The sequence below is a fragment of the Rhinolophus sinicus genome, chromosome 14 (assembly GCF_057876585.1).
Source record: "Rhinolophus sinicus isolate RSI-liver-muscle chromosome 14, RSI-T2T, whole genome shotgun sequence".
NCBI classification, from domain to species: Eukaryota; Metazoa; Chordata; class Mammalia; order Chiroptera; family Rhinolophidae; genus Rhinolophus; species Rhinolophus sinicus.
In genome coordinates, this window is record NC_142514.1 from 12,932,672 (window position 1) to 12,956,241 (window position 23,570).

The 23,570-nt window shown below is 54.4% G+C and overlaps 2 protein-coding genes across 3 annotated transcripts; one reads left to right on the forward strand and one right to left on the reverse strand.

Annotated features, from left to right (window-relative positions):
* Positions 1–1,213: 1,213 nt before the first annotated feature.
* On the reverse strand, positions 1,214–8,071 carry AKR7A2 (aldo-keto reductase family 7 member A2). The gene is made up of 7 exons (XM_088790272.1): positions 7,720–8,071; positions 5,063–5,250; positions 4,787–4,891; positions 3,944–4,040; positions 3,656–3,755; positions 2,945–3,074; positions 1,214–1,627 (listed from the first exon to the last, which is right to left on the reverse strand). The coding sequence occupies exons 1-7, from the start codon at positions 8,036–8,038 to the stop codon at positions 1,466–1,468; spliced, it is 1,101 nt and encodes a 366-aa protein (XP_088646398.1). The 5' UTR covers positions 8,039–8,071; the 3' UTR covers positions 1,214–1,465.
* A 34-nt stretch (positions 8,072–8,105) lies between these two features.
* Positions 8,106–22,064, forward strand: SLC66A1 (solute carrier family 66 member 1). Of its 2 annotated transcripts, XM_088790276.1 has the most exons (9): positions 8,170–8,288; positions 9,357–9,472; positions 13,331–13,546; positions 16,412–16,541; positions 17,209–17,296; positions 17,884–18,026; positions 18,199–18,291; positions 18,909–19,094; positions 21,107–22,064. In XM_088790276.1, the coding sequence occupies exons 3-9, from the start codon at positions 13,383–13,385 to the stop codon at positions 21,176–21,178; spliced, it is 876 nt and encodes a 291-aa protein (XP_088646402.1). In that variant the 5' UTR covers positions 8,170–8,288; positions 9,357–9,472; positions 13,331–13,382; the 3' UTR covers positions 21,179–22,064. The 2 variants fall into 2 exon arrangements, with proteins under 2 accessions (XP_088646401.1, XP_088646402.1); XM_088790275.1 differs by lacking the exon at positions 9,357–9,472 and having other exon boundaries at positions 8,106–8,288.
* The last annotated feature ends 1,506 nt before the right edge of the window (positions 22,065–23,570 follow it).

A 23,570-nucleotide genomic window follows, 5' to 3' on the forward strand; every position in this document is an offset into this window, starting at 1 on the left:
TTCTCTTACTTCCCTTGCTCGAGAGGAAGACTGATCTTTTCTTCATTGAATTGTCGTGACAGTCTTCTCTAAAAATCAACTGAAAGTACACATGGGGGTTTATTTCTGGACTCTCAATTCTATTCCATTGGTATGTATGTGTATCCCTATGCCAGTGCCACACTGGCTTTATTGCTGTAGCTTTGTAGTACATTTTGAATTCAGGATTGGAGGACTTCTTATTCAAGATCGTTTTGGCTATTCTGTTTGCCTTGAATTTCCATATGAATTTTAGGATCAGTTTGTCAATTTCTGAGGGAAACAAAACAAAACCCAGCTGGGATTGGGATAAGGATTATACTGAATCGTTAAGATTAATTTGGGGGGATTTTGTCATTTTAAGCAACTCAATGTGGGGCTGTTTGTTGTGCAATGATAACATACACCACCCATTTTATTACGGATGAAGACAAGGAAGGGTGACTTTTCTGTAGAGAATAAAGTTTTATCTGCAGGGTGTCTGTCTCTAGATGGCAAATGGGACTTTTCTTAGGACAAAGCACCTTTCAATGGTGGTTTTGTCTTGATTTCTGAGTTGAGCACTTTTCGTCACTTCAAGGTGAGGAAGCTCCAAGTGCTGACTTGTGTTACAGCCTGGTCCACACCCCACACCCCGCCCTCAGGGCTAGGGAGACTTTTCTGCACTGGGAATGGTCAAACAGCAACCAGCAGACCTCGCATTTCTTTTCTTCTCCAGCCTTGGGTGCCTCCTGCTTGGAGTAGGGATTTGCTGAGGGGAATGCAGACCCAGGCTGCCCAAGCCCCACCCCAACTCGTAACAGCAGGAGACCCAAGGCTGGGACCAAAAACCTATGAATGACAAGACAGGAGGCTTTAGCTAAGACAAAAATAAAGCAACTGCTAAAACTAAGTGTTAACAATGCCTCTCATGGTAGGTTTTTGCCCGAGTCATTCCATTTCTGAGTATTTCATGAGGTAATTCTGAATGAGAGAACGTCTACTTCAGCGTGTCTGGCCCTCTTTTTCTAGTGTGTGCAGAAGAGGGAGGGCCCCCTCCAGCTCTGCCGTTGAGCAGTCAGGCTGGATTGAGGAAGGGAGGCTGGGAAGAGCCTCGCATGAGGCCAGTGTGCCCTGTCCTTTCAGCTCACAGTCCTGCGCCGTTGGCAGTAAGCCCTCAGGCCGGATGGAAACAAGCTGCAAGCAGTCGAGGAGACAAGTTTGTGGGGTTCACTCAGGGCCTGGGCTATAGCCAGGTCAAGTGCCTGCTTTATTCAGACAGGAAATGCCCCAGTAAGGCTCGGCCCCAGCCTTTACACATTGTGAAGGCAACTGGGAGCAAGGCAGGAATCTAGAAAAATAATATACGAGTCCAGACAGTCAAGAAAGACCACACTAAATCAGCGTAAGGCAAAGACTGACCAGGGTGAGAGAACAAAACCTTTGGCAGTTGGAGCCATGTGGCAGCCTAGCGGAAGTAGTTGGGACATTCATGGGCAACCAGGTGCCAGGCTCGATCAAAGGCCTGCACGACAGCTGGTTCCAGGGGCCCTTCCTCCGTGGCTGCCAAGTTCTGTTCCAGCTGCTCCAGGCTGGACATGCCCAGGATGACCGCGTCCCCATGGGCACCCTGGAAGGGGAGACAGCCAGACGTCAACACACTTCTGCACCAGTGACTCCAGTCATGTCCACTCCTCCTTCAGCCTCGCCCCTGCCAAGACCTGGCCCGTGGGTGTTTACTTATGCCCTATATGCCGTATTTCGCCATGTATGATGCGCACTTTTTTGTCCACATTTGTGAGGCGTAAATAAGGATGCACATTACCCATGGATAGTACTAATTCTGCATCTACATAAATGATTTTAATTCTTTTATTTACGCTTATGAGTTTCAAGTGTAACTCTAGACATCAATAACGATATCTATATGCAAAATAATACCCTGGAATATGACAATCGGTTTTGCTGAACTTACCAGGAACTTGCAACAACGAAGACTTCTTGGCCTTCTCTGATGCATAAATTTGTTACCGGTACCTAAAATTTCTTATACCTTGTATCTGTTCTTGTGTTTTGTAATTATTTGCTACCTAAAATTTCCTATACCATAATATGTTAAAAAATAAAGGCTGTAACAACTTTATAAAACAAAGTACCTAAATGTAAAAACCAAATAACAAGTACCTAAATGTAAACAAATAAAAATTTGAATTAAAAAATTAAAACGAAAGGTTTCTCGCCTGAAAGTTTGGGCCAAACACATGGGTGTGCATTCTACACGGGAGCACATTATACATGGCAAAATACGGCAGTTCTAGAAAGAACTTCGGGCGCCTTCAATGACTGTAACTTTGTGACTCCAAACCCTGCCTTCCTTCCCCAGCTGTCACACTGCTGGTCCTCAGACAGACATTCAGCAGCTCTGTGAACTTGGCTTAGTTATTTAACCTTTCTGAGACTCAGTCTTCCCTATTTTCTGTGTGGTTAAGGGAATGAGAAATCATGTAAAGCACGGAGCTCCCATTTACTGAGACCCTATTGTACATATGCCAGACACTCTGCAACTGTATAAGGCTGAAGCAGGAGAAAAGTATTAGCCAGGAAGACAGCGGATACCAGCAAGGAGGAAACCCCCAACTCTCACCAGAGGAGTTAGATTAATGGCATTTGATTCATTTTCTCTCACAGCTGTGTGAACCCGTTTGCTCATCAGTAAAACTGGGCAAATCACACCTCAGCAGGACTAAGTCATGAGGAAATCCATGTTTATAAAGCCCTCATCACAGGGCCTGACACTTTGATAACTACTAAGAACGACGGCAGGACTGCCCAAGAGAACTGGAACAGAGAGAAATTTCACAGAAAAAAACTATTTAGAAATCATCTAAAGGTAATTCTGGCTCCCTCGAAAGGACAGAAGCGGAGCCTCCAGGCACAGCTGGGTTACCTGGAGCTGCGAGTGGTGGTACATCCACCGCAGGGCGGCCGAGGTCATGCTGGGGGCACTGGTGCCATACGCAGCCTGCAGGGACTTCTCCACCAGGGCAATGGCCTTGAAGTGGTGCTCCTTCCAGAAGCTGGGCAGATGGGGAAGGTGGCGCAGGGGTCAGCACCAGGGGGTTACACTGCAGCCACAGATAAGAGCCAACCAGGGCAGCTGCACTCACCCCAATCCCACAGCACAGTGGGCCCAGTGTCCTCTCTGCCAGCGGGCTCCAGCTTTACAGGGCAGCAGAACCACCCAGGGTGCTGGCTCCCTCCCCAGAGGCCTCAATATCTTTATTCCCAAGCACTCAAAGCCTGCCCTCCCTTTACCAGTGGAGCAAAGGTAGCTAGTATAGGGCGTAGGCCCCAGGCTTCCTGAGCCTCAGTCCAGGGCTCTCTTTCCCTCTTGGCAGGTGATGAGCCCTTCTCAGGGAAGAGCTAGGACTTGGAAGACCTGGCATAAGGTCCTGGGAGCCTCATTTCCTTACAAAGGTCCCAAGATAACAAGCAGCAGCCCCACAGAAGGCTTGGTAATTCCTGCAGGACTCAAGAGATATAGGTCTAGGCTATAAGTGAAGGCCTGAAGAACCCAGGAAAGCAGACTAGAGCTTCTCCATTCCAGATAAAGGGGACCCCCCCGCTGCCCATCCTAATGCAGACATGCCCGGCTCACCGATTCCTGTAGGTCTCCGCCCAGCTATTTCCAAAGAAGCGGCCCACAGGCTGTTTCCTATCCTGGTCCTCATACTTGTACTTGCCAGTCAACAGGCCCCCTGTGGGAAGGATGCAATCAGGTCCGCCGGCCCCACTGCTCCCAGAGGCTGCTCTGGATGGGAGGGGACGGTGGGGGACCCAGGAGCGATGGAGGACACAGCCCAGCCTCTTGCCAAACCCCTCCTGCTTCCCAGGGCCAGGAATGCCCACCCACTCCAGGGGGAGCCTATCCCCAGAGCAGCCCTACCAGCCAAAGGGTTGTAGGCGTAGAACCTGAGTCCAAAGTGTCTGAGGCAGGGGAAGAGCTCTGTTTCCACCTGCCGGGTGGTGGCGTTGTACATACCCTGCAGGCAGAAAGGCCAGCTAGAGAGGGTGCATGTGTCCAGGGAAGGGACCCCAGCCTTCTTCTTTTAAAACCATCAATCAAAATCTGCCCAGGACTTCAGCAGTGATTTCCAAAATCACGAGTGGTGGTAGGGGACGGGGAGGCACTGTTGGGCCCAAGGAAGGGAAACCAGACTAGAGATACCATTCCACAAACATCCGCGGGCACCACCTGTGGGCTAGACACTGGGTTTCCAAACACAAGTGAGTCCAGCAAGGTCTCTGCCTCCAAGAGAGGTTTGAGTCAAGTTAAAAACAGAGAGGAGACAGATAATCACAATAAAGACGGGTTCTATGAGCATAGCAGGTGCTCAGAAATACTCGCTGAATGTATGAAGATGAGGTTCAGAGGCTGGAAGCCCAGCTGAGGCATCAGGAAAGGGTTCCAGAAGGAGCGCTATCGAAGGGAGGTCTGAGCACTTCTACCAGGGAGAAGGGGGAGGAAAGTTCCATGCTGACGTGCAGAGCAAGGACGGGGTAAGGATGGCACCAGGGTACACACACAGGCAAGGGAAGCCAGGGCCAGTGGGCAAATGCCTGTTGGCCGGGCTGAGAAGGTTGCACGTCATCCTGAGGGCACCTGGGAGCCATCTGCAGGCTGTGAGCAGGAGAATGGCTGCTATGGAGAGGGCATGGGGGCAGCTGGAGGAGCCACAAGAAGCTGGGATCAGCAGGAGACCTGGGACCTCTGTAGCCCTGCCCGCACCTGGTACACAGTGGGCAGGATCCAGCCGTTGGTCTTGCAGAGGGTACAGATCTCGGCCACCTCCCAGGAGGCATAGTTGGAGAGGCCAAGCTCCACAAACTTTCCCTACAGGGAGGAGATGGCAGTCAGAACCAACACAGCCCAGGAGACCAGGAAGGGGGACCTGTGTGGGGACCCGGGGACTGGGGTCTGTCCCCAGCTCTGCTCTGGGACAGCCCTGGAGCCTGCACCCTCCTAGGTAAGGACAGACCATGGAGAGTAGCCGCCCACCCTCACCTCCTGGTACAGCTGGTGGCAGGCACGCAGCGTCTCTTCCACGGGAGTGCCATGGTCTGGTGCATGCAGGTAGAAGAGGTCCACCTGGGGGCACTGCAATCGTTTCAGTGACGTCTCCAGCTGGGACCGGAGACTGTCAGGCTTCAGTGATTTCCCATCCCAGGGATTGGCCTTGGTGGCAATTTTCACTTTGGGGGGAAAATGTAATGGTTAAGAGACTTATTTTAACCCCTTACTAGCCATGTGACCCTGGCTAAATTATTTAAGTTCTTTGAGCCTGAGTTCTTTCACCTGTAAAATAGGGATGATAATAATGGAACTGTCCTCATAGTTAGAGCATGAGGATGAAATAATGTCTTAAATGTAAGTTCTCCATGTTCACTGCTGTTACAATAACTATTACTGGTCACCAAACTGCTGGCTTGCACTAGAGGCTGAGTACACAGAGACGAACCAAACACACTCCATCTCTGCCCTCAAGTGGCTCAGTCTAGAAGGTGATGTTACAATATGGTAAGTGCAGCACAGAAAAGGACCAATGCTGAAGGAGCCCAGAGAAGACGTGTGGCCAACCCGGAATTCCAGGGAAGGCTTCTGCAGGGGTGACTCTCCCCGCCCCCCACTCCAGCTGAGTCTCCAACAGAGTCAGTCAACAAGGAAGGGAGGGAACCACATACCAGAAGGTGGGCACGTGGGTACTGGTCAAAGTCAAAGGCAAGACAATACAGTATGTGAGGGACCATTCCTGCAATTCTGAGTTACAAGAGCAGAAACTCTAGGCAGGGAGCCGTGGGACAAGAGACAAGAGCAGGGACACAGACTTAATCCCAAAGGGTTTTTTTAAATACCATCATTCAAACATGTCAAATCAGTGTGTGCGGTTCTCTGACTGCAGTATTGAGAAAGAACTCAAGGGGGCAGGCCTGAAAATAGGGAGACTGCAAAGCGGCTGCTGGGAGCATTCAGGAGAGACGCAGCTCCTTGCACACAAGTGTTGACAAAGATCAATTTGGGAGACAGGTAGAATGCGAAATGAGCAGAAGGCAATTAGTTTTCCCTCCCCTTCCAGACTCATGGAAGCATACACACCACACACCCATTGTAGAGACACAATCCCCATGAGAACGCGATGGTGTTCGGACATGCAAGCAGCTTGGAAGTGCTATAAAGAATGCTAGCTGTGTGGATGGATGCATGGATGGATTCTGCACTTTTCATACTTGGCAAAGGCAACTCAGCACTTCAGAGGGGAGTCGTCAAACCACTCAGATATGAGGAAACAAGTCCCACAGCTCTGGCTCAGATTGTCCCCACTCCCCTGCGTGCTTTGTGTGAACTTTGCCTCAGGTCTGACCTGAGGACTTTGGCCCCATCTGACCTCATAGAAGAAAGCAGGGAAGGGCTGGAGAAGAAAACCCAATTCAAAAACAAAACCTTGTCAAAGAGAGGCATCTAGGTGAACTAGAAAATGAGGGCTTGAGATACATGTCCCCATTCTTTTCCTCCACTAAGCTATGAATTTGAGGATCCAGAGGGGACCTTCCCTAAGGGCTGGGAAGGAAGAAGAGCCTCAGAGTGGAAAAGAGGAGGCAAAGTGTGGCAGTAGTAACAACAGTAATTCCATTTACTGGGTCCCACTATCCACCAGGCACCCCCACCCCAGGCACTTCGAATGGCATCAAGCTAATGAGGGACAGTCCCTCCACACCTGCCTACTGCCCACCCTTCCACATAACAGGTGCTTCACATTTCCAGCCGTCTTTGTAGAGCTGTGCCCTCAGCCTCTAATGCCCTTTTCTGTCATTCTCTGCCCAGCAAACCACTATTGTTCCTTTAAGGCCCAGCTCCAGAGTTCTCTGAGCCCTCCCTAGTGTCTCTCCCTGACTCTGATGTCCCCTCCTCCCACCCAGAGTGGTTCCCCTTCTGGGTTCCTCTAAAATCACTGGGTTCAATCTTTCCCACTACACTCTGAGCTCCGGGGGCGGGGGGGGGGGGGGGGGGGAGGTGTCGGAGCCACTTTTCCTCCTATAACCCACAACAAAGCCTGGCCCAGGGCTCCCTTACCCCTTTCTCACACCTCCCCACCCCTCACCTACCATCCCTGCTCCCCCAGCCTGGCCTGTGGTGTCACTACAGCTCTCCCTGAGACCACCAGAGGTACCGCCAACCGAGCAGAGCAGTCTAGGGACTGATGAAAGAGCAGGATGAGAAATGAGAGCGCACAGACGGTGAGGGCAATGGGGAGGGGCATTGGCAGAGCGCCGGGGGTCTGGTTATGGGCCCCCGGCAGGGTTGGAGGCGGGGACGGCACAGCTCTGGAGACCAGTGCCTCGGAGAGGTGCACCAAGAAAGCAACGGGTAGAAAGCGAAGGACTCGACCAACCTCGGGGTTAAAACTTGGGGATCCCGAGTTGCAACCCCCAGAAGAGTGAGAAGGGGAGGGGAAGGTGGTCAGGACAAAGCACTGTCCGGCTGCGGGGCTACATGTGCACGGGGCCTGAGGAGCTGCGTGGCGGCCAGTGGAGGTCGGCGCCCCGGGAAGGGACGAAGCTGTCGGTCCCGACCGCCGTCGGTGGCTGCCTCCCGACGGGGAGCGGGGCAGCACTGCACGGTGCAGGGGGAGGTCAGGGGGCCGGGGCGCGGGCGCCAGGCGTTACCTCTGCAGTTGCCGCCGCCCAGCCCGAGCCCCAGCCCGCCCAGGATGCTCTCGGACTGGCCGTCGCTGTACATGAAGGCCGTGTCCAGCTCGGTGTGGCCGCGCTCCAGGAAAGCGCGCACGGCGTTGGCGCTGTCCGGCGCGTCCATGCGGCGCCCCATCTCCATGGTGCCCAGCACGGTGGCGGGCCGGGACGGAGCTCCCGAGGCGACGCACGGAGGCCGTGACATGGCGACGGCAGCGCGTGCCTGAGGCGGCCTGGACCCTCGCGTACAGCGGACCGCGGCGCGGCCCACAGCTCGAGACGCGGCGCGTAGCATGAGGTCGGCGCCTGCGCACTGCGGAGGCTCCGCCCACCGTGGCGGGGAGGAGCCCCGGGGGCGGCCTGAGCGCGGACCAGACACGGAGCGCCGCGTCCCCGCGCGCAGGTCCGGCGGGCTCGCTCCGCCCCCGGGGGCGGTCGGACTAGAGCGCGGCTCCAGACGCCGAGCGGTGGGACGCCTCGGGTCAGCTGACCAAGCCAGGGGCGACCGAACCCAGGAGCCCGGCGGGTCCGCGGATCTGCAAGTGGTGAGCCGGTTTGAGGCTGGGGCGAACCCGAAGGCTGCGGGTCGGGACTCCGGGGCTTCCTGGCCGCATTTTCCAACACGCTCCTCCAGCCCCCGGGCTGTCCTGGGGCTCCTGTCCCCTCCTTGGGGCGCGAGATCCTGGGTGAAGATCTGGGTCGGGATTGAATAGCCCTCGGGGGCCCATGTCCCCCTCCTTTGGGGCGATCATCATGGTTTCTCACCCGGGTCTGGCCAGGGATTAGGGTCTGCTTCCCCTTTTCAGCTCCTGGTTTCGGCTGACGGGCCCCATCGCTTCCGACGGCTTTGTTTTCCCCAGGGCGGGTCAGGGGCGGGGACCTTGGGCGATTGAGCGCTGACCCCAGCGGCTGCCCTGTCATCATCTGCTCCAAACTGGCGGCTCGCGCTGAGCTGAGTCACGAGTTAGCTGAGGACCTGGAGGCCTGGAATGGGGGGAATCCACAAGCCGGGACGCCCCTCCCCTCCACGTACGCCCCCGGTCTGCAGGAAGCCCAGATTGCACCCTCCCCACCCCATGCCTAGGACAGGTTTTGAAGTGTGTACATGGGCAGGCTGGGTTTGGAAGTGAGGACTGGCGTGAGTGTTGTCCATCCAACACTTACTGAAAGCTGCTGTGTGCCCGGGACTCTGAGACGGGGAGGGGGTGATGGGGGCTGGCGGCGGGGGAGGCACTACAGCCAGAACAGAATAATGGCCATCCCTGGCTGTTACGACTGAGTGTTTGACCTGTGTCAGGCTCCATTCTTACCTCTTGGCCTGGATTACCTCATTGAGCTCTGCAGTCAGCCTAGGAGGTGGATCTGTGCATTATTTCCCGGTTGTATAAGTTGGAATTCTGAGGTTCAAGCACTTGCCCAAGAGTCCTCCACTTGTAAGCATCAGACAGGTCAGTTCTGGAGTGCTTTCTCCTCACTCCTAGGCTGTGGAGCTCACAAGTAGATCTTTTCTTATCTTTCCTCCCTCCCTCCTTTCTTTCCCCTCCCTCCCTCTCCCCCTCTTCTTTCTGTCTTTCACCCTTTCTCCATTCCTCCCCTCCCCTCACCTCTCCCAGCATTTTCTGAACCTTTACTGTGTAGCTGGTGTGTCTAGACTCAGAATAAATCACAACTGAAGTGAAGCAGAGAGAAGTGGTCTTTAAGAGCGATGGTGACTGAGGAGTGTGAAGAGGTATGTGACGAGGGGTGGGAAGAGGTGACAGGTGTTGTCCAGCCAGCTCTTGCAAGCCCTCTTTGAGAGGGCAACTTAGAACTAGATCTTAGTATCTCTGCTAGGCCCTCCAGGAGGAGGATACTCCTGGGGGAAGAGAAAGACCGCATGTGCAGAAAGAAGCTGGGAGGCCTGAGAGTGACGGCCAGGAGAGGAGATGGGGAGGGCAGTTCTTGGAGTACGTACCTTGGCGCTTTGCCTCCAGTAATGTGGACTTGATCTGTTAGACGTGGCCACTTGACCTGCTTCAGTGGGAAGCATCTCGCTGACGCAGCTTGTGAGCCGGGAGAGGAGCTTGGGTGTGGCAGGAGATGCCTTCTCCACGTAAAACCAAGGTCCCAGATCCCCAAACCAGATGCACTGAACCTAAATTTTGAACATGTCCTCCATGATGCCAAGGCACCCCTTTTGTGGTCCTTATCAGACCTACAAATGTGGGCAAGCTGTGTTGTAACCCTGACATCCATTCACTCACAGCTGTCTGAGCAGGAGGGGGGCCCATTCCCAGAAGCCACACCTGGGGCCCAGGCTGACTCCCTGCTTGGTTCAGAACCTATGGGTGCCAGGCCCAATGCACAGCGGCCCTCAGAGAAAGGCCCCTTCTGTTCAGGGCTCAGGTGTGTCTCAGAGTGTCCTGAGCCCCAAGCTGCACAATAGTCCTGTGATGGACAGGGGACCATCCCACCCAGTGCCCTGGGCCCTCACAGCCAAGGCACATTCCTCAAAACACCCTCCTCCCTCACTGAGCATGTGCCCACCTAATTTCTTCCCTAACCTGGTAAAGAGAGGGAGTGAGAGAGTGGCCTCAGGGTGGCTGAGATACTAGACTCTCATCCACAAAACAGTCACAACCATGACCCTCAGGCACTGGACTTAGAGCTGTATATGCATTTTACCTCACAACAACCCCAGGAGCCAGGGACACTTTCCTCATTTTGTGGACAAGCTCAGACAGGTCACTCATTTGTCTAAGACAGGGGTGTCCAAACTGCGGCCCGCGGGCCAACTGCGGCCCGCAATCCATTTTTAATTGGCCCTCAGCAAATTCCAAAAAGATATTTAATTTACTTAAATAAACCAGGTGAGGCAATACGTACTTCACCTCGAGTGAGTTGCCCGGCTGTTTGTGTATTTTACCACATGTGGCCCTTGGTAAAAAAACGTTGAAAAACGTTTGGACACCCCTGGTCTAAAACCACTGAACCTTATCTGTAAAATGGGGGCAGTATTCCCCAGCTCACAAGGAAGTGACAAGGACGTGGTGAACTACAGTGGCACATTCAGAATCTCTAAGAGTAGGGTGGGGGAGACAGTCCAATTTGGGGGTGGCTGGGGAACAAAAGGACTTGGTTTGAAGTTCCTTGGGTTGCAAAGACACAGTTCTTACGTGGACTGTATGCTAAGTTGCAGTGCCTTGCAGGTGCTGGTGGCAAGACATTAGGTAAACAGTTCCAACATCAGCTGAGCTAAAGGTCATGCAGGTGGGTCGCTAGGATACAGGAAGAGGCTTTTAGCCGCCCTTGCTGGGCCCTGGAGGTGGTGCAGTGAACCGGGCAGTGACCTGGGGTACCCGTGTCCCCAGCTCCAGGGCCTCTGCCCACTGCAGGTCATATCAGGGCGGAGAGCCTAGAGCTTCCTGAGAAAAGAAGCTGACTGGCTTCTTTCCCCTCCCTGACCCTCCCAGGCACTGTGACCTCAGCAGTTCCAAGGGTCCAGCCAGGGTGACGTAGCCTATTAGGGCTGCTATAACAGAACACCATAGACTGGGTGGCTTGTAAACAACACAGAGTTAGTTCTCATACTTCTGGAGGCTGGAAAATCCAAGATCAAATCCCTGGCAGGTTCAATGTCTGGTGAAGGTCTGTTTCCTATTCACAGATGGCTGTCTTCTCGCTGTGGCCTCACATGGGAGAAAGAGGGAGGGGGAAAGCAAGCTCTCTCATGTCTCTTCTTACAAGGTCACTAATCCCATTCCTAAGAGCTCCACCCTCCCGACCTGAGCATTCCCAAAGGCCTCCACCTCCTCAGACCATCACACGGCGGTTAGGTTGCAACAGATGAATTTGGGAAAGATATACACATTTAGTCTATGGCACTGGACATTGCTTTATGAAGATCTTGGGTCTCCTAACAGGAGGAGGAACTGAAGGTGGCTGAAGAGAGCCTCAATCTGGGTGAGGAAACCCCCTCTGCGCCCAGGAGGAAAGGGGAAGCCTTGCCGTCTGGTTGAGCGAGCAGCTGGGCAGCCATGCCAGACCACAGGCGTGTTCTGCCACTTGCAGGGACAGAAGTGCCTGATGCAGTGTGGCACGGTGGCTCTGCAGTGTGCCTGATGCAGTGTGGCACGGTGGCTCTGCAGTGTGCCTGATGCAGTGTGGCACGGTGGTAGGGGTTTGGGTCTCCTGGCTCTGCTGCATCCTGGCTGGGTGGCCCTGGCAAGTCACTTCCCTGGTTCCTCAGGTATATCAGTAACCCATACTTCACAGAGTTGATACAAGGACAAAATGCACAAATGCATGCAGGGTACGTAGCACAGAGCTGGCGAAGAGCTCAGTAATCGGGCTGTGATGATTGTCACCCGGTAGAGAGGACTCCAGCAGGTTCCACTTTCCCTTCTCATGGGTTGTCACACAAGCAGTGACTGCTCTAGTCAGTGTGCAGGGTGCCCGGGCACCGGGAGGGGCCATCCCTGTCTGGCTGTGTCATCAGCCATCTTTGGACTTGGGCAGTGGTGGTTCTGCACTCCTTGCCAGCAGGCATCCCACACAGGTGAGCTCCTGGCAGAATATGTCTTGAACACAGCAAGCTTGAATCCCAGCCTCTGCCCTCCCTGGGGATTCACCTGGTCCGTATTCTCCATCTGCCTCGGGTGACCTGTTGACAGAAGAAATGTCCAAAACTGTAGAGAATTTTTATGCGAGTTTATTTGAGCCAAACTGACGACACTTGCGAAGGAGCAAGATCTCAAATGCTCCAGAGAATAAGAGTTTTGCAGTTTCTTTTCTGCTTTTGAAATTGAGGTGGGGGGAGGGAGGGAGGGAGCGAGGAAGGAAGGTAACACAAGGGTGGGAGAAAGCAAGCTGGGATCCGATTACAGGATTCTGTGCATTCTTCTGGGTGGTTATGTCTTCAAGGGGTATTACTTGGTATTTCAAAGGTGCGTTAAGTAGATGCACAAGAACAATGGACAGGATTGGCTTAACACCTTTCACTGAAAATGTTGCGTGCCTGCTGTGTAACTACCCACCATGGCCTGCCTGCCCAGTTAGGGATTTATGATCAGATCACCCTGTGAGGTTACTTACTTTCCATAGAACCCTTTTCTCGTCCAGAGACTGATGTTGAGTGACAGGCCTACTTTACATGAGGTAATATACATTCTAGGCGTGGTCTCAGCCGGCCCTCACAGCGTAATTTACAATAGCAAGAGACTGGAAACAATGAACATTCAAGAGTTATAACAAAGGTGACATGTTTCAGTGCTCAGTTCTCTGCACTATATTCATGAACTCATTTGACCCTCACAACTGTATGAGGGAGGCACTGTTATCATCCCCAGTTTACAGGTGAGAGAACTGAGGCACAGAGAAGCTGAGTCACTTGCCCAGAGTTGCACATTAACGGGTTAAGCTGCATGGGAAGGCACTGGTCCCTGACTGCAGAACCAGCTCTCTGCACATGTACTTGAGGCTGACTGTCCTTTGGTGCAGCAGCTCAGTCAGTGCAGATGATAAGGATGGGGATGGGCTTAGGTCGGGGACACTGCGACTAGGACCCAGACCCCTGAACACTGAAGACCCCCTCTCTTTCTCCCTTTAGAGCCCTTGCCTACCTCAGCGCTCCAGCGCCCACCCGCCCTCCCTCCACAGTCATGGTCTGGAAGAAACTGGGCTCCGGCAACTTCTCCAGCTGCCCCAATGGCTCCCGCCAGTGGATATGGGACATGTTTGGTGAATGTGCCCAGGATGGCTGGGACGAGGCCAGCGTGGGCCTGGGCTTGGTCTCCATTCTCTGCTTCGCTGCTTCCACCTTCCCGTGAGTAGTGCCAGGGTGGCAGGACCAGGGAGGCTGGCAGGGGTGGGGCAGTGGCCCTGGGGCCACTGGAAGACTCAAAGCCGAGTGTGCTCCCTCCCCCACCCCTACTCACTGACTTCCAGCCTGCCTGGGGGGGCCCTGCACTGAACCCCACCCTGGGCCTGGCCTTATGCCGGACAATGCTGATACACAATAATATTAACATTTGCTACTATTTGTTGAGTTCCCACTATGTACCTGGTCAGTTCTAAGCACTTGACATGTTTTTACCTCAATTAATTCTCATAGCAACCCAATAAAATAGGTACAATTACTATCCCCATTTTATAAGGAAAGAAACCCAGAGAGGTTAAGTAATTTGCTGCAGGTTGCACAGCTAATAAGAGGAAGTGGAGGGGTGGGAGGGCTAGGATGCACCAAACAGGGCCTCTGTCCTATGACAGTCTGGTAGTGGCCAAGCAGTGAGTACAAAATAGTGTGGCCACTGCTGTGATTGGGGAACAAAGAGACATAACATAGCAGCATGCTGGTCAGGAGCCTGGGCTCTGGATTCAAACGGGTGAGCTCTCCACTTAGCTATGACCTGGATAAGTCACTTCCCTGCTCTGCACCTCAGTTTCCTCATCTGTAAAATGGGAATACTGTTCCCTACCTCACAGGGTTACTTTGAGGATGGCCTGACGGAGTGCATGTAAAGCCCCCAGCTGAGAGCCTTTCCACAATGTACGCTCAATGCCATGGCTGCACAGCATGTGTGAGGGTCAAGGGGACAGGGAGAAATGAGGTCAAGAGGTCATCAAGGGCCCTGTACTGTAGGGCATTCTCCACTGTTAGGATGTCTGCTCTTTGTCTTGAGGGACAAAGATTAGGGTTTCATCAGGGGCTTGACATGTTTTAAAAATAGCTTTATTGAAAAACCATTCACATACTATACAATTAGCCCACTTATGTATGTGATTCATTGCTTTTAATGTATCTGTAGAGTTGTGGAACCGTTGCCACAATCAATTTTAAAACATTTTCATCACCGTAAAGACACCCAAAAAGAAATGAGTTATTCCTCATTTCCCCCTAAATCTCCCCGCCCCATCTACTTTCTGTCTCTCTAGATTTGCGTGTTCTGGACATTTCATATAAATGAAATCACAGAGTATGTGACCTTTTGTGACTGGCTTCTTTCACTCACCATCATGTCTTAAAAGTCCATCCATGTTGTAGCATGTATCAGTACTCCAGTCCTTTTTATGTCCAAATAATAGTCTATGGTATGTGACACCACATGCATTCTTAGTCTCTGGATTGGTCCAAGATACAATCCTGTAGATGACGGGTCACCTGGACGTGGGAAAATTCTTTCCCTAGTCCTTCAGAGGGTACCCCGAGGGTTATCTGGAGGTTTGATGTGTATCCAGGCATTGGTGCAGGCCTGGAAAGCTGAGAAGTTTAAGTTCGTTCCCAGGCTGGTTAAAACAAGAATGGAATCATTTCTTCATACCTTGGCCGATTTGGTCTTAGTAACTTAGCAGCTTGGCTATAGTGACTCCATTTTATTTCTTCACTCTATTCTCCAACAGTTTTACTGAATTACTTTGTTCCAGGTGCCATACTAGGTATGACACAAGTAAGCAAAACAGATGCTGCTCTTGCCTTTGCAGAGCTCCCATTCTGGCGCCCTTTCAAAGACAACTTGGGAGTCACAGGGCAGGACCGGAGGGAGGGAGGCCATCCAACACCAGTGATGTCAGAGGGCCTTGGAGAGGCCGAGGGGGGAAGACAACCTGTTGTGGGGTGAGCACTTCCCCAGAACTATCTGAGGAGCTGGCTGAGATGTCCCTTCCTGCCATTGCATAACACTGGCCCTGCCTGGGTCTGGCAGTGAGGGGGGCTGGAGGCCTGGGAGGGAGCCCCAAGTGACGGCAGGAAGGGCAGCCACCCTCCTGCTCCACCTTGGGACTGGGCCTCTCCTGAGTGTGACAAAATCATTTTAGCTGCAATTTACAGAGACCTGTCAAGTCACAGTCTCCTGAAGGAGCTTTAAGAGACAGGGATAACCCTTAGTTAAGGGCCTCCTCCGTGCCAGACCGGTGCTGGGAACTGTCGCAGCCCTTAGGAAGAGGGAATCCGACAAGGACCAGGGTGTCAAGTGTTACAGAGGAAGGAGAGGATGCTGGTGAGTGCAGGTCATGGAAGGTCCTGAGCAGGAACTATTTCCTGAGCAGTGAAAGATGGAGGAGGGGTGGGCGGGCGTCCCAGTACCAAGGACCTTTGGGGCATCACCAGGGTGCTGAAAGCCACGGCTTTTGTAGTGGAGAGCTCCAGGAGCCACAGCCCTGCCCATCTCCTGTGCCCTTTGAAGATAACAGTTTGTGGTTCGGCCCATGATCTTATCATCAGCTGCTCCTGGAGATAGGGCAGCGGCAGTGCCCAGGCCGTGGGCCGGCTGCCACCACCGCCATCCTGTTTTCAAACTCCCTACCCTGTCCATAGAAGAAAGAATCTAGCGTCCCTGTGAAGTGCCTGGCACAAAACTTCAGGACCCTATAAAAACCCCGGGTCCCCACTGGGAGGCCTGAGGGTGCTGTGGAGGAGACTGTGCGTAATGCTGTGGATCTCTCTGGAAAGATGCACATCCCATCGAGTTCCTGGGTGGGAAGGGATGCTCCCTGGTAAGAACCCCCAAAAGGCAAAGAAAGGCTCATGGGGACCCTGCCTGCGGGAAGGGTGGGCTCCTAGGTGATCTGTGCACCTGTGTCTCCTGCTCCCTTCTCCCGTGGTTGTCTCATCTGGGAGCTGTTCCCTTGTTGACCCGCCAAGGCGACGTCACAGCCCTCGATCCCTGAGCACGTGTCTCCCTCTCTGCCACAGCCAGTATATCAAGGCCTGCAAGACGGGTAACATGGATGAGGCCCTGTCCCTGTGGTTCCTGCTCGGCTGGATCGGGGGAGACTCCTGCAACCTCATTGGCTCTTTCCTCGCTGACCAGCTACCCCTGCAGGTAAGTTGGCCCTGGGCAGGGTGTGTTCCTAGGTCAGTCGTGGCAGAGGCACTGGGGCAGCCAGCAGGAGGCCCAGTCTTCAGAATCCTTGGCTTGTCCTTTAGTCTTATGAGGGCCCCATGCTGTAGAGTGCCCTGCCATGCAGTGTGACATTGAACTGGTCACTGCCCTGCTCTGGGCCTCAGTTTCCCTATCTGCAAAATGACCGCATCAAACCAGAGAATTGCTGGGGTCTTTCACCTCCGAGGTGCTATGAGCCTGACTGAGCTTTCAGGGGCTGGAGGAGAAAAGTTTTCCCTTGGGAGGCCCAGGTGCCGTCACTCTCCTGTGGGTGGGCAGAGCTGGGATTCACAATCAGGAGTCTGTTGTCTTCCCAAGGAGACTGTAAAGCCTTAACTGTTCCTGTATCAAGCCAGACCTGAGCCCTCATTTAACCTCTGAGTCCCATTTTGTCCTGACAAGTGGAACTAGCCACCATTTCACCCATCTGCCCAGGCCGGACACTTTACCTACCTGCCAGGTAGGAAGAGTGATTCCCCCTTTCCCGGTGAGGAAACTGACACTCAGGGTCAGCAGCTGGAATATAAGAGTGCCAGCCCAGTGCTAGGGTATGGTTCCCAGTGCCAGGGACTGCAGCCAGCGCCCCGGGCTCCCGCTTCTCTTGCAGACCTACACGGCGGTGTATTACGTCTTGGCAGACCTGGTGATGCTGTCACTGTACTTTCATTACAAGTTTAAAAAACGTCCCTCTCTGTGTAAGTATGGCGATCTCTCCATGTCAGGCACGCTAGGGGCGGCCAGAGCTTGGGAGGAAGCAGGTGTCCCATTGCTGGGTGACAAACCTCCGAAAGGCTTCCTCGGGCCTTATCTGAAAGCCAGAGCCCTGATTGGCCAAGATAAAGGCGCGAGGGCAATGAGCACATCTGGGCGGACCACAGGGGTTTCCTTCTCTTACGTTCTCCTTCAACAAACATGGCTTCAGCTTCTCTGTTGTCCCCAGCCCTGGGCTTGGAGCTGGGAAATGAGCACAGGTCACGGCCCTTGAGGATTCAGAAGGGGCGATAGCCAGCATGAGATTGAAGCCCATATGACACGTGGCCTGAGGCCCTGCTTTTGATAACCCCCTCTGGGCCCCACTGCCCTCATGGTATCACTTTTACAACCCCAAGCAAAGGATACTGTGATTACACCCATTCTACAGATGAGGAATTAAAGCTCAGAGAGCTTAGGCCCCTTGCTCAAGGTCACACAGCCACCAAAGGGCAAGACCATGACTCCAGTCCCAGTCTGTCTCCTGCCACTCAGATCCCTAACCTCGGCTTCCCTCCTGCCTCCTGTCCAGTGTCTGCCCCCATCAATTCCGTGCTCTTGTTCACCTTGGGACTGGCGTGTACCACCCCGCTGCTGAGCAGAGCTGGCTCTGTGGCTGCCCCGACGGAGGTCTTCTGGGGGCGGAAGCTCCTGTCTGTGGAGCCAGGCAATAAGGTGAGGTGTGGGTACATGATGGCAGGGTGGGGGTGGGGGACTCGCTTGTCCCAAGGGCCCTCCTCTGCGTGGCCACCTGGGCGGGGGCTTGCCCTCTAGGAGGGAGACTGGAGATCTCACCCCGCACCTCCAGCCCTTAATAGCCACTGAGCACCCGCTTCTGCCCTCTCAGCCCTTCACTCGGCAGGAAATCATTGGTTTTGTCATCGGCTCTGTCTCCAGCGTGCTGTACCTGTTCTCCCGGCTGCCTCAGATCCACACCAATGTGAGCCTTGAGCAGGGGTGGGTGGGGCCGAGTGGAAGAGGAGTCAACCTGGCAGCTCGCGCCTCTGGGTTAAGGCGTAGCATGGTGTGGGCGTCTTTGTGCAAATCTGGGTCCACACTCACTGTTGGCTTGGGCAATTTAATGCAATTCTCCAAGCCTCAGTTTATGCCTCTGGAAAATGGGCATAATGATGCCTGCCATCTAGGGGACCTGTGTACGTCTCAGGGAAGTAAGAGGTCAGGTAAGAGCGAGGGGCTGAGTTTAGAGGTCTGAGAGGAGAGGAGATGTTGGGGAATCAGGGATGGGGGTGCTTGCTGGGTACCGAATCAGTGTGGGGCTGGAGAGCAGGGCATCGTGGGGCCAGCAGGGATGGTGCAGCCACTGTCTCCTGTGGACCTGGGTAAGGGGCCTGGGAGAGGTGGCTGGGTGGGGATGAGGAGTCAGGCCCTGGAAGGGGCTGGTCCATGTGCCAGGCCCATGTTGGACTCTGAGCACACAGTGAAAAATCAGCTTAGGGCTACGCATACAGTGTGACGGGGCAGATGGGTGTGTGGACAGTCACAATCCAGGGTGACAAGAGCCCTGTGTGAGACCTGACCCCACCCCCTCACCTCCAGTTCCTGCGGAAGTCGACCCAGGGGATCTCCTACTCGCTGTTCGCCTTGGTGATGCTGGGGAACACATTGTACGGGCTGAGTGTGCTGCTCAAAAACCCCGAGGTGGGCCAGAGCGAGGGCAGCTACGTGCTGCACCACCTGCCCTGGCTTGTGGGCAGCCTGGGCATGCTGCTGCTCGACACCATCGTATCCTTCAGGGCGTTCGAGGCAGGCGGGGCGGGGTGGGGCGGGTGGGCATGGTGGCCTCCACCTGCTCACAGCTTCCGCCTCCATCTGTCCATCCACTTCTCCATCCACCCACCCACCTATCCATCCATCCATCCGTCCATCCCCCATCCATCCATCTGTCCATCATCCATCCATCCATCCATCTATCCCTCCATCCATCACCCCATCCATCACCCATTCATCATCCATCCATCCGTCCATCCATCCGTCCATCCATCCATCCCCCATCCATCCCTCCATCCACCCATCCATCCATCCATCCATCTATCCATCCATCTATCCCCCATCCATCCATCCGTCCATCATCCATCCATCTGTCCATCTATCCACCAATCGATCACCCATCTGTCCATCACCCATCCATCCACCATCCATCCATCCATCCATCCATCCATCCATCACCCATCCATCCATCCATCCATCTATCCCCCATCCATCCATCCGTCCATCATCCATCCATCTGTCCATCTATCCACCAATCCATCACCCATCCATCCATCATTCATCCATCCATCTGTCCATCATCCATCCATCCATCTATCCCCCATCCATCCCTCCATTCATCATCCATCCATCCACCAAACATCCATCCCCCATCCATCTGTCCATCTATCCACCAATCCATCCATCCGTCCATCATCCATCCATCCATCCATCCATCCATCCATCCATCAATCACCCATCCATCTATCCATCTATTCACCAATCCATCACCCATCCATCCATCCATCCATCCATCATCCATCCATCCATCTGTCCATTATCCATCCATCCATCCATCCCTCCATCCATCACCCGTCCATCCACCATCCATCCATCCATCCATCCATCCATCCAACACCCACCCACCGATCCATCTATAATCCATCCTTCCATCTATCTCTCCATTCACCCATCCACCATCCATCATCCATCCAGGAGTCAAACCTCCTGTCTGCCATGTGTCCCGTCAGGTCCTGGATCCAGTAGTGAGCAAGAAGAAGATGGCCTGGCCTCAGGAAGCTTACAGCTCAGTGGGGAGGCAAACTGGACACATGTAATTATAAATAATTAATTCACTGCAGTGCACCAAGTACCACAGAGGAAAACTGCAAGAGTGTGTGACCAGGGGGGTGTCCTGGTTCAAAGGCTCAGCAGAGGCCTCCATGTGCACCATTTAAACTGTGCCCTGAAGGAACAGTTAGGCAAAGACAAGGGGGTGCTGTTCCAGGCTCAGCTTATGAAAAGTCCATGAAGAACAGGGGAAAACTCAGCCTATCCAGGCCGGAGAAAAGAAAGCTGGAATGTGGAGATACACATAGTTAGAGTCAGAAAAACTTGGGTTCAAATTCTGGCTCTACTCTTCCATAGCTGTGTGATACAGGGAAAACCATTAACCTCTCTGTGCTTCCGTACCTTCATTAGCCTGGTGGAGTTAACAGTCACTGTCTCACCAAGATGACCAGGCAATCACATAAGATAAGGTGTCCGGAAACACTCTACACATGATCCAGCACAGTGAGTGCTCAGTAAATGTTTGCTAAATGACAATCGAGGCCATATTTGGATCTCATTTGGGAGAATATAAGCATGGCCTTTGTTTCAACATTTGCTGAGTCCCTGCTGGGTGCAGTGAGAGGGAAACATTTAAGCTCTAGTGCCCTCAAATGGCCCCAGCCACTTGGTGAAACTCCCAAGATGGTGTAGGGTGGGATGAAGGCGAGATCTTGGGGAAGGAGTCGGGGGTGGGCTGCCTGAGGGAGGAAGACCCCTGCGCTGGCAGATGAAGCGAGCTAGGGCTTGAGGTGCGGGAAGGCATTCAGAGTGGAAGGTGCAGCAAGAGCAGAGGCTGGGAGGTCATGGCTGACCCTTCCCACCTGCTAGAGGGGCTGAGAGCAGGGGGAGAGGGGAGCAGCTCGGCAGGAGCCCCAGGCCCCCAGGGGCAGACCCAGCACAGTGTGCTCAGTGAAGCCTTGACGTGGCCCCTCCAGATCTCTGTCCAGTTCCTTGTGTACAGGAACGCCTCCACCTCCTCAGAGCGTCAGCCACTCCTCCCAGGCTGACCAGGACCCAGGCCAAGCCCAAATGACCGGGACCTCCAGATGCCACACCAGGAAGGGAGAAATGTGGGCAGTCACGACTGCCGACCCTGGACAAGGCAGTGGAAGAAGCCAGGGGAGGCCTAGAACTCTGGGCCCACCTGCCTCCCCCCATGCCTCCAAAACCTGGGCTGACTGTTCAGGAGCAAGACAGCCCCTAGGGCCAGCCTCCCCCGACCTTGGGACTCACCCCGCCAGGATCTGAGGCAGCTGTCCCTGGGAGTCTTGAGGGAGAGGCTGCAGCTGGCACCTTGCCCCTCAGTAAACAGTGCGCTGACCCTCGGCTCACCTACCTCATCCTGCCGCTCACCTCTGGAGAGGGACGCAGCTGCAGCTCAGTGTACCCAGGACGGTCTGTCGATTGCAGCCAGCCTAGTAAATGGTACCCCCCAGTGAGGCCTCAGCTGTTGCTCCTTCCCAAGGTGCTGGGGTCTGAGCTGCAATGGGTGGGGATCTGGGCCCCACCTTCCAGGGCCCAAGGGGCCTAAAGGGTCAGGCTGCGGGAGAGCCAAGCAAGAGGGGACCTAGTCTGCCGGCTAGCCTCCCAAGGGCCTCTGGTTTCTTCACCCTGCTTCTCTGTGACAGGCTCCACACCTGGTGGTGAGGACACAGCAGTGAGAATGACACTCCAACAGGGTCCCTGCACCTCGGTACTCAGAAAGCAGAATCATTTAGGTTCAGATCTTAGTCCTACATCTTAGCTTCTCTGTGCCTCAGTTACCTTACCTGTGAAATGGGATGACAATATTACCATGTCGTATGTCCTTAGAAGATGGTGTAATTACTAAGGGTAGCCCCAAAATCTGGCATGTAGTGAGAGCTCAATAAAGGTTAGCTTTGATCATTTTTATTTGGAGGAGGGGGACAACCAGATCTCCCTGGAGGTCAGAGACCTTCCTGACGACGCAACAGGCAGAAGGATGAGCAGGAGATCACGGGGAAAGGTGAGAGTGCTGCAGGCCAGAGGGAAAAGAGGTGTAAGAGCAGGTCGGAAGGGAGCAGAGGGGGCGGGGTTCGGCCCTGAGCTCTGGCTCCTGGGCCCAACCTCAGTTTGTCTCCCAGACTCCATCTGAGTCCACTTTCCTATTGGCCGTGATCCTGTGGGTGCCAGAGGACAGGGACCAGCTCCCCTCTGTGCTGGTCTGCTCTTGGCTCCACACACCCCACTTCAGGTCCCCAGGTCCCGGAAGCCATCGGGATGGGCTGATGCCAGGTGGGGCTGGTCAGAGAGAGAAACTTTCTCAGCTTTTCTTTTAGAATCTTCCTCTTCCAGCCCCAGAGACAGCAAGGAGCCAGGCAATGGGGCCACAGCCTCCACTGGGAGGGGGCACCCTGGCCCAGTTTGGTGCCACAAATATTTGGCATGCAGCCCTCCATGCTCCGCCCCTGCTGTGCTAGAATTCTGGTGGAGGTGCACCAGCTCTGGTCCCTGCCCTCAAGGAGGGGAGACCTTGCCATGCCCTGCTGGGAGGGCTGTGAACAAAGTGCCAAGTGCCACAGGAGTGAGGAGCCGAGAGCAGCCCCAGGAGACAACCACGGGAGGCTTCACAGAGGTGTAGCCCTGGAGCTGAGTCTTGAAGGTGGAGGGAAGGGTGTGCAAAGGCCTAGAGGGGGAGCCTGGGCTGCTTCCAAGGTGGGGTTGCTTAAGAGCCTTGAAAGCCAGGCTGATATGACCACAGGGTTGTGGGGGCAGGGCCAGTGCCGCAGCTTGCAGCAGGTGGCTGTGTTTGGCTGAGGGAAAAGGAGGGAATTGGGACTGGGGACACCGGGCAGGGGGCACCTCTGAGGTGCTGGGGGGCAGTGGGGGCAAGACGGGCCAGTCTCCCCCAGCCCTGTCCTGGGGCACGCCTGCAAAGAAGCCTGTGTAACCTGGCATGCAGCTGCCGTATATTGAGCACTCGCTGGGGGGGGGGGGGGGGTGCTGAGCCGTGCACACATTCATTCCTCACCACCCCCAAGGCGGATGCAATTATGCCCATTTGACAGATGGGAAAACAGGTTTTGAGGAATTAAGCAACTTGTCCAAGGTCACTCAGCAAGGCCTGGCAGCTGACCCACATTGGGTCCCTCAGCTACAGGGGCCATCCCCGTGAGGCCATCCTTTAGCGTACCCTCCCTGGCTGGGGTCCAGGGCCCAGCCTCAGCCTCACCCTGAGGAGTAGCCCAACCCTGCTGGATAGGGGCTCAGGCTCCCTATCCACTGTCCTGAGCAGCGATGTCCACAAAGCCCTTGGCCTGTCCCAGTGGGAGGTGCCCCAGGCCCCAGCTGGCTGTGGGCCAGGTCCGGTTCAGGTGCCCTTTGCTAGCCAGGTGTCTGGCCCCACCCAGGCTGACCTGGCTCCATGCTAGCTACCTG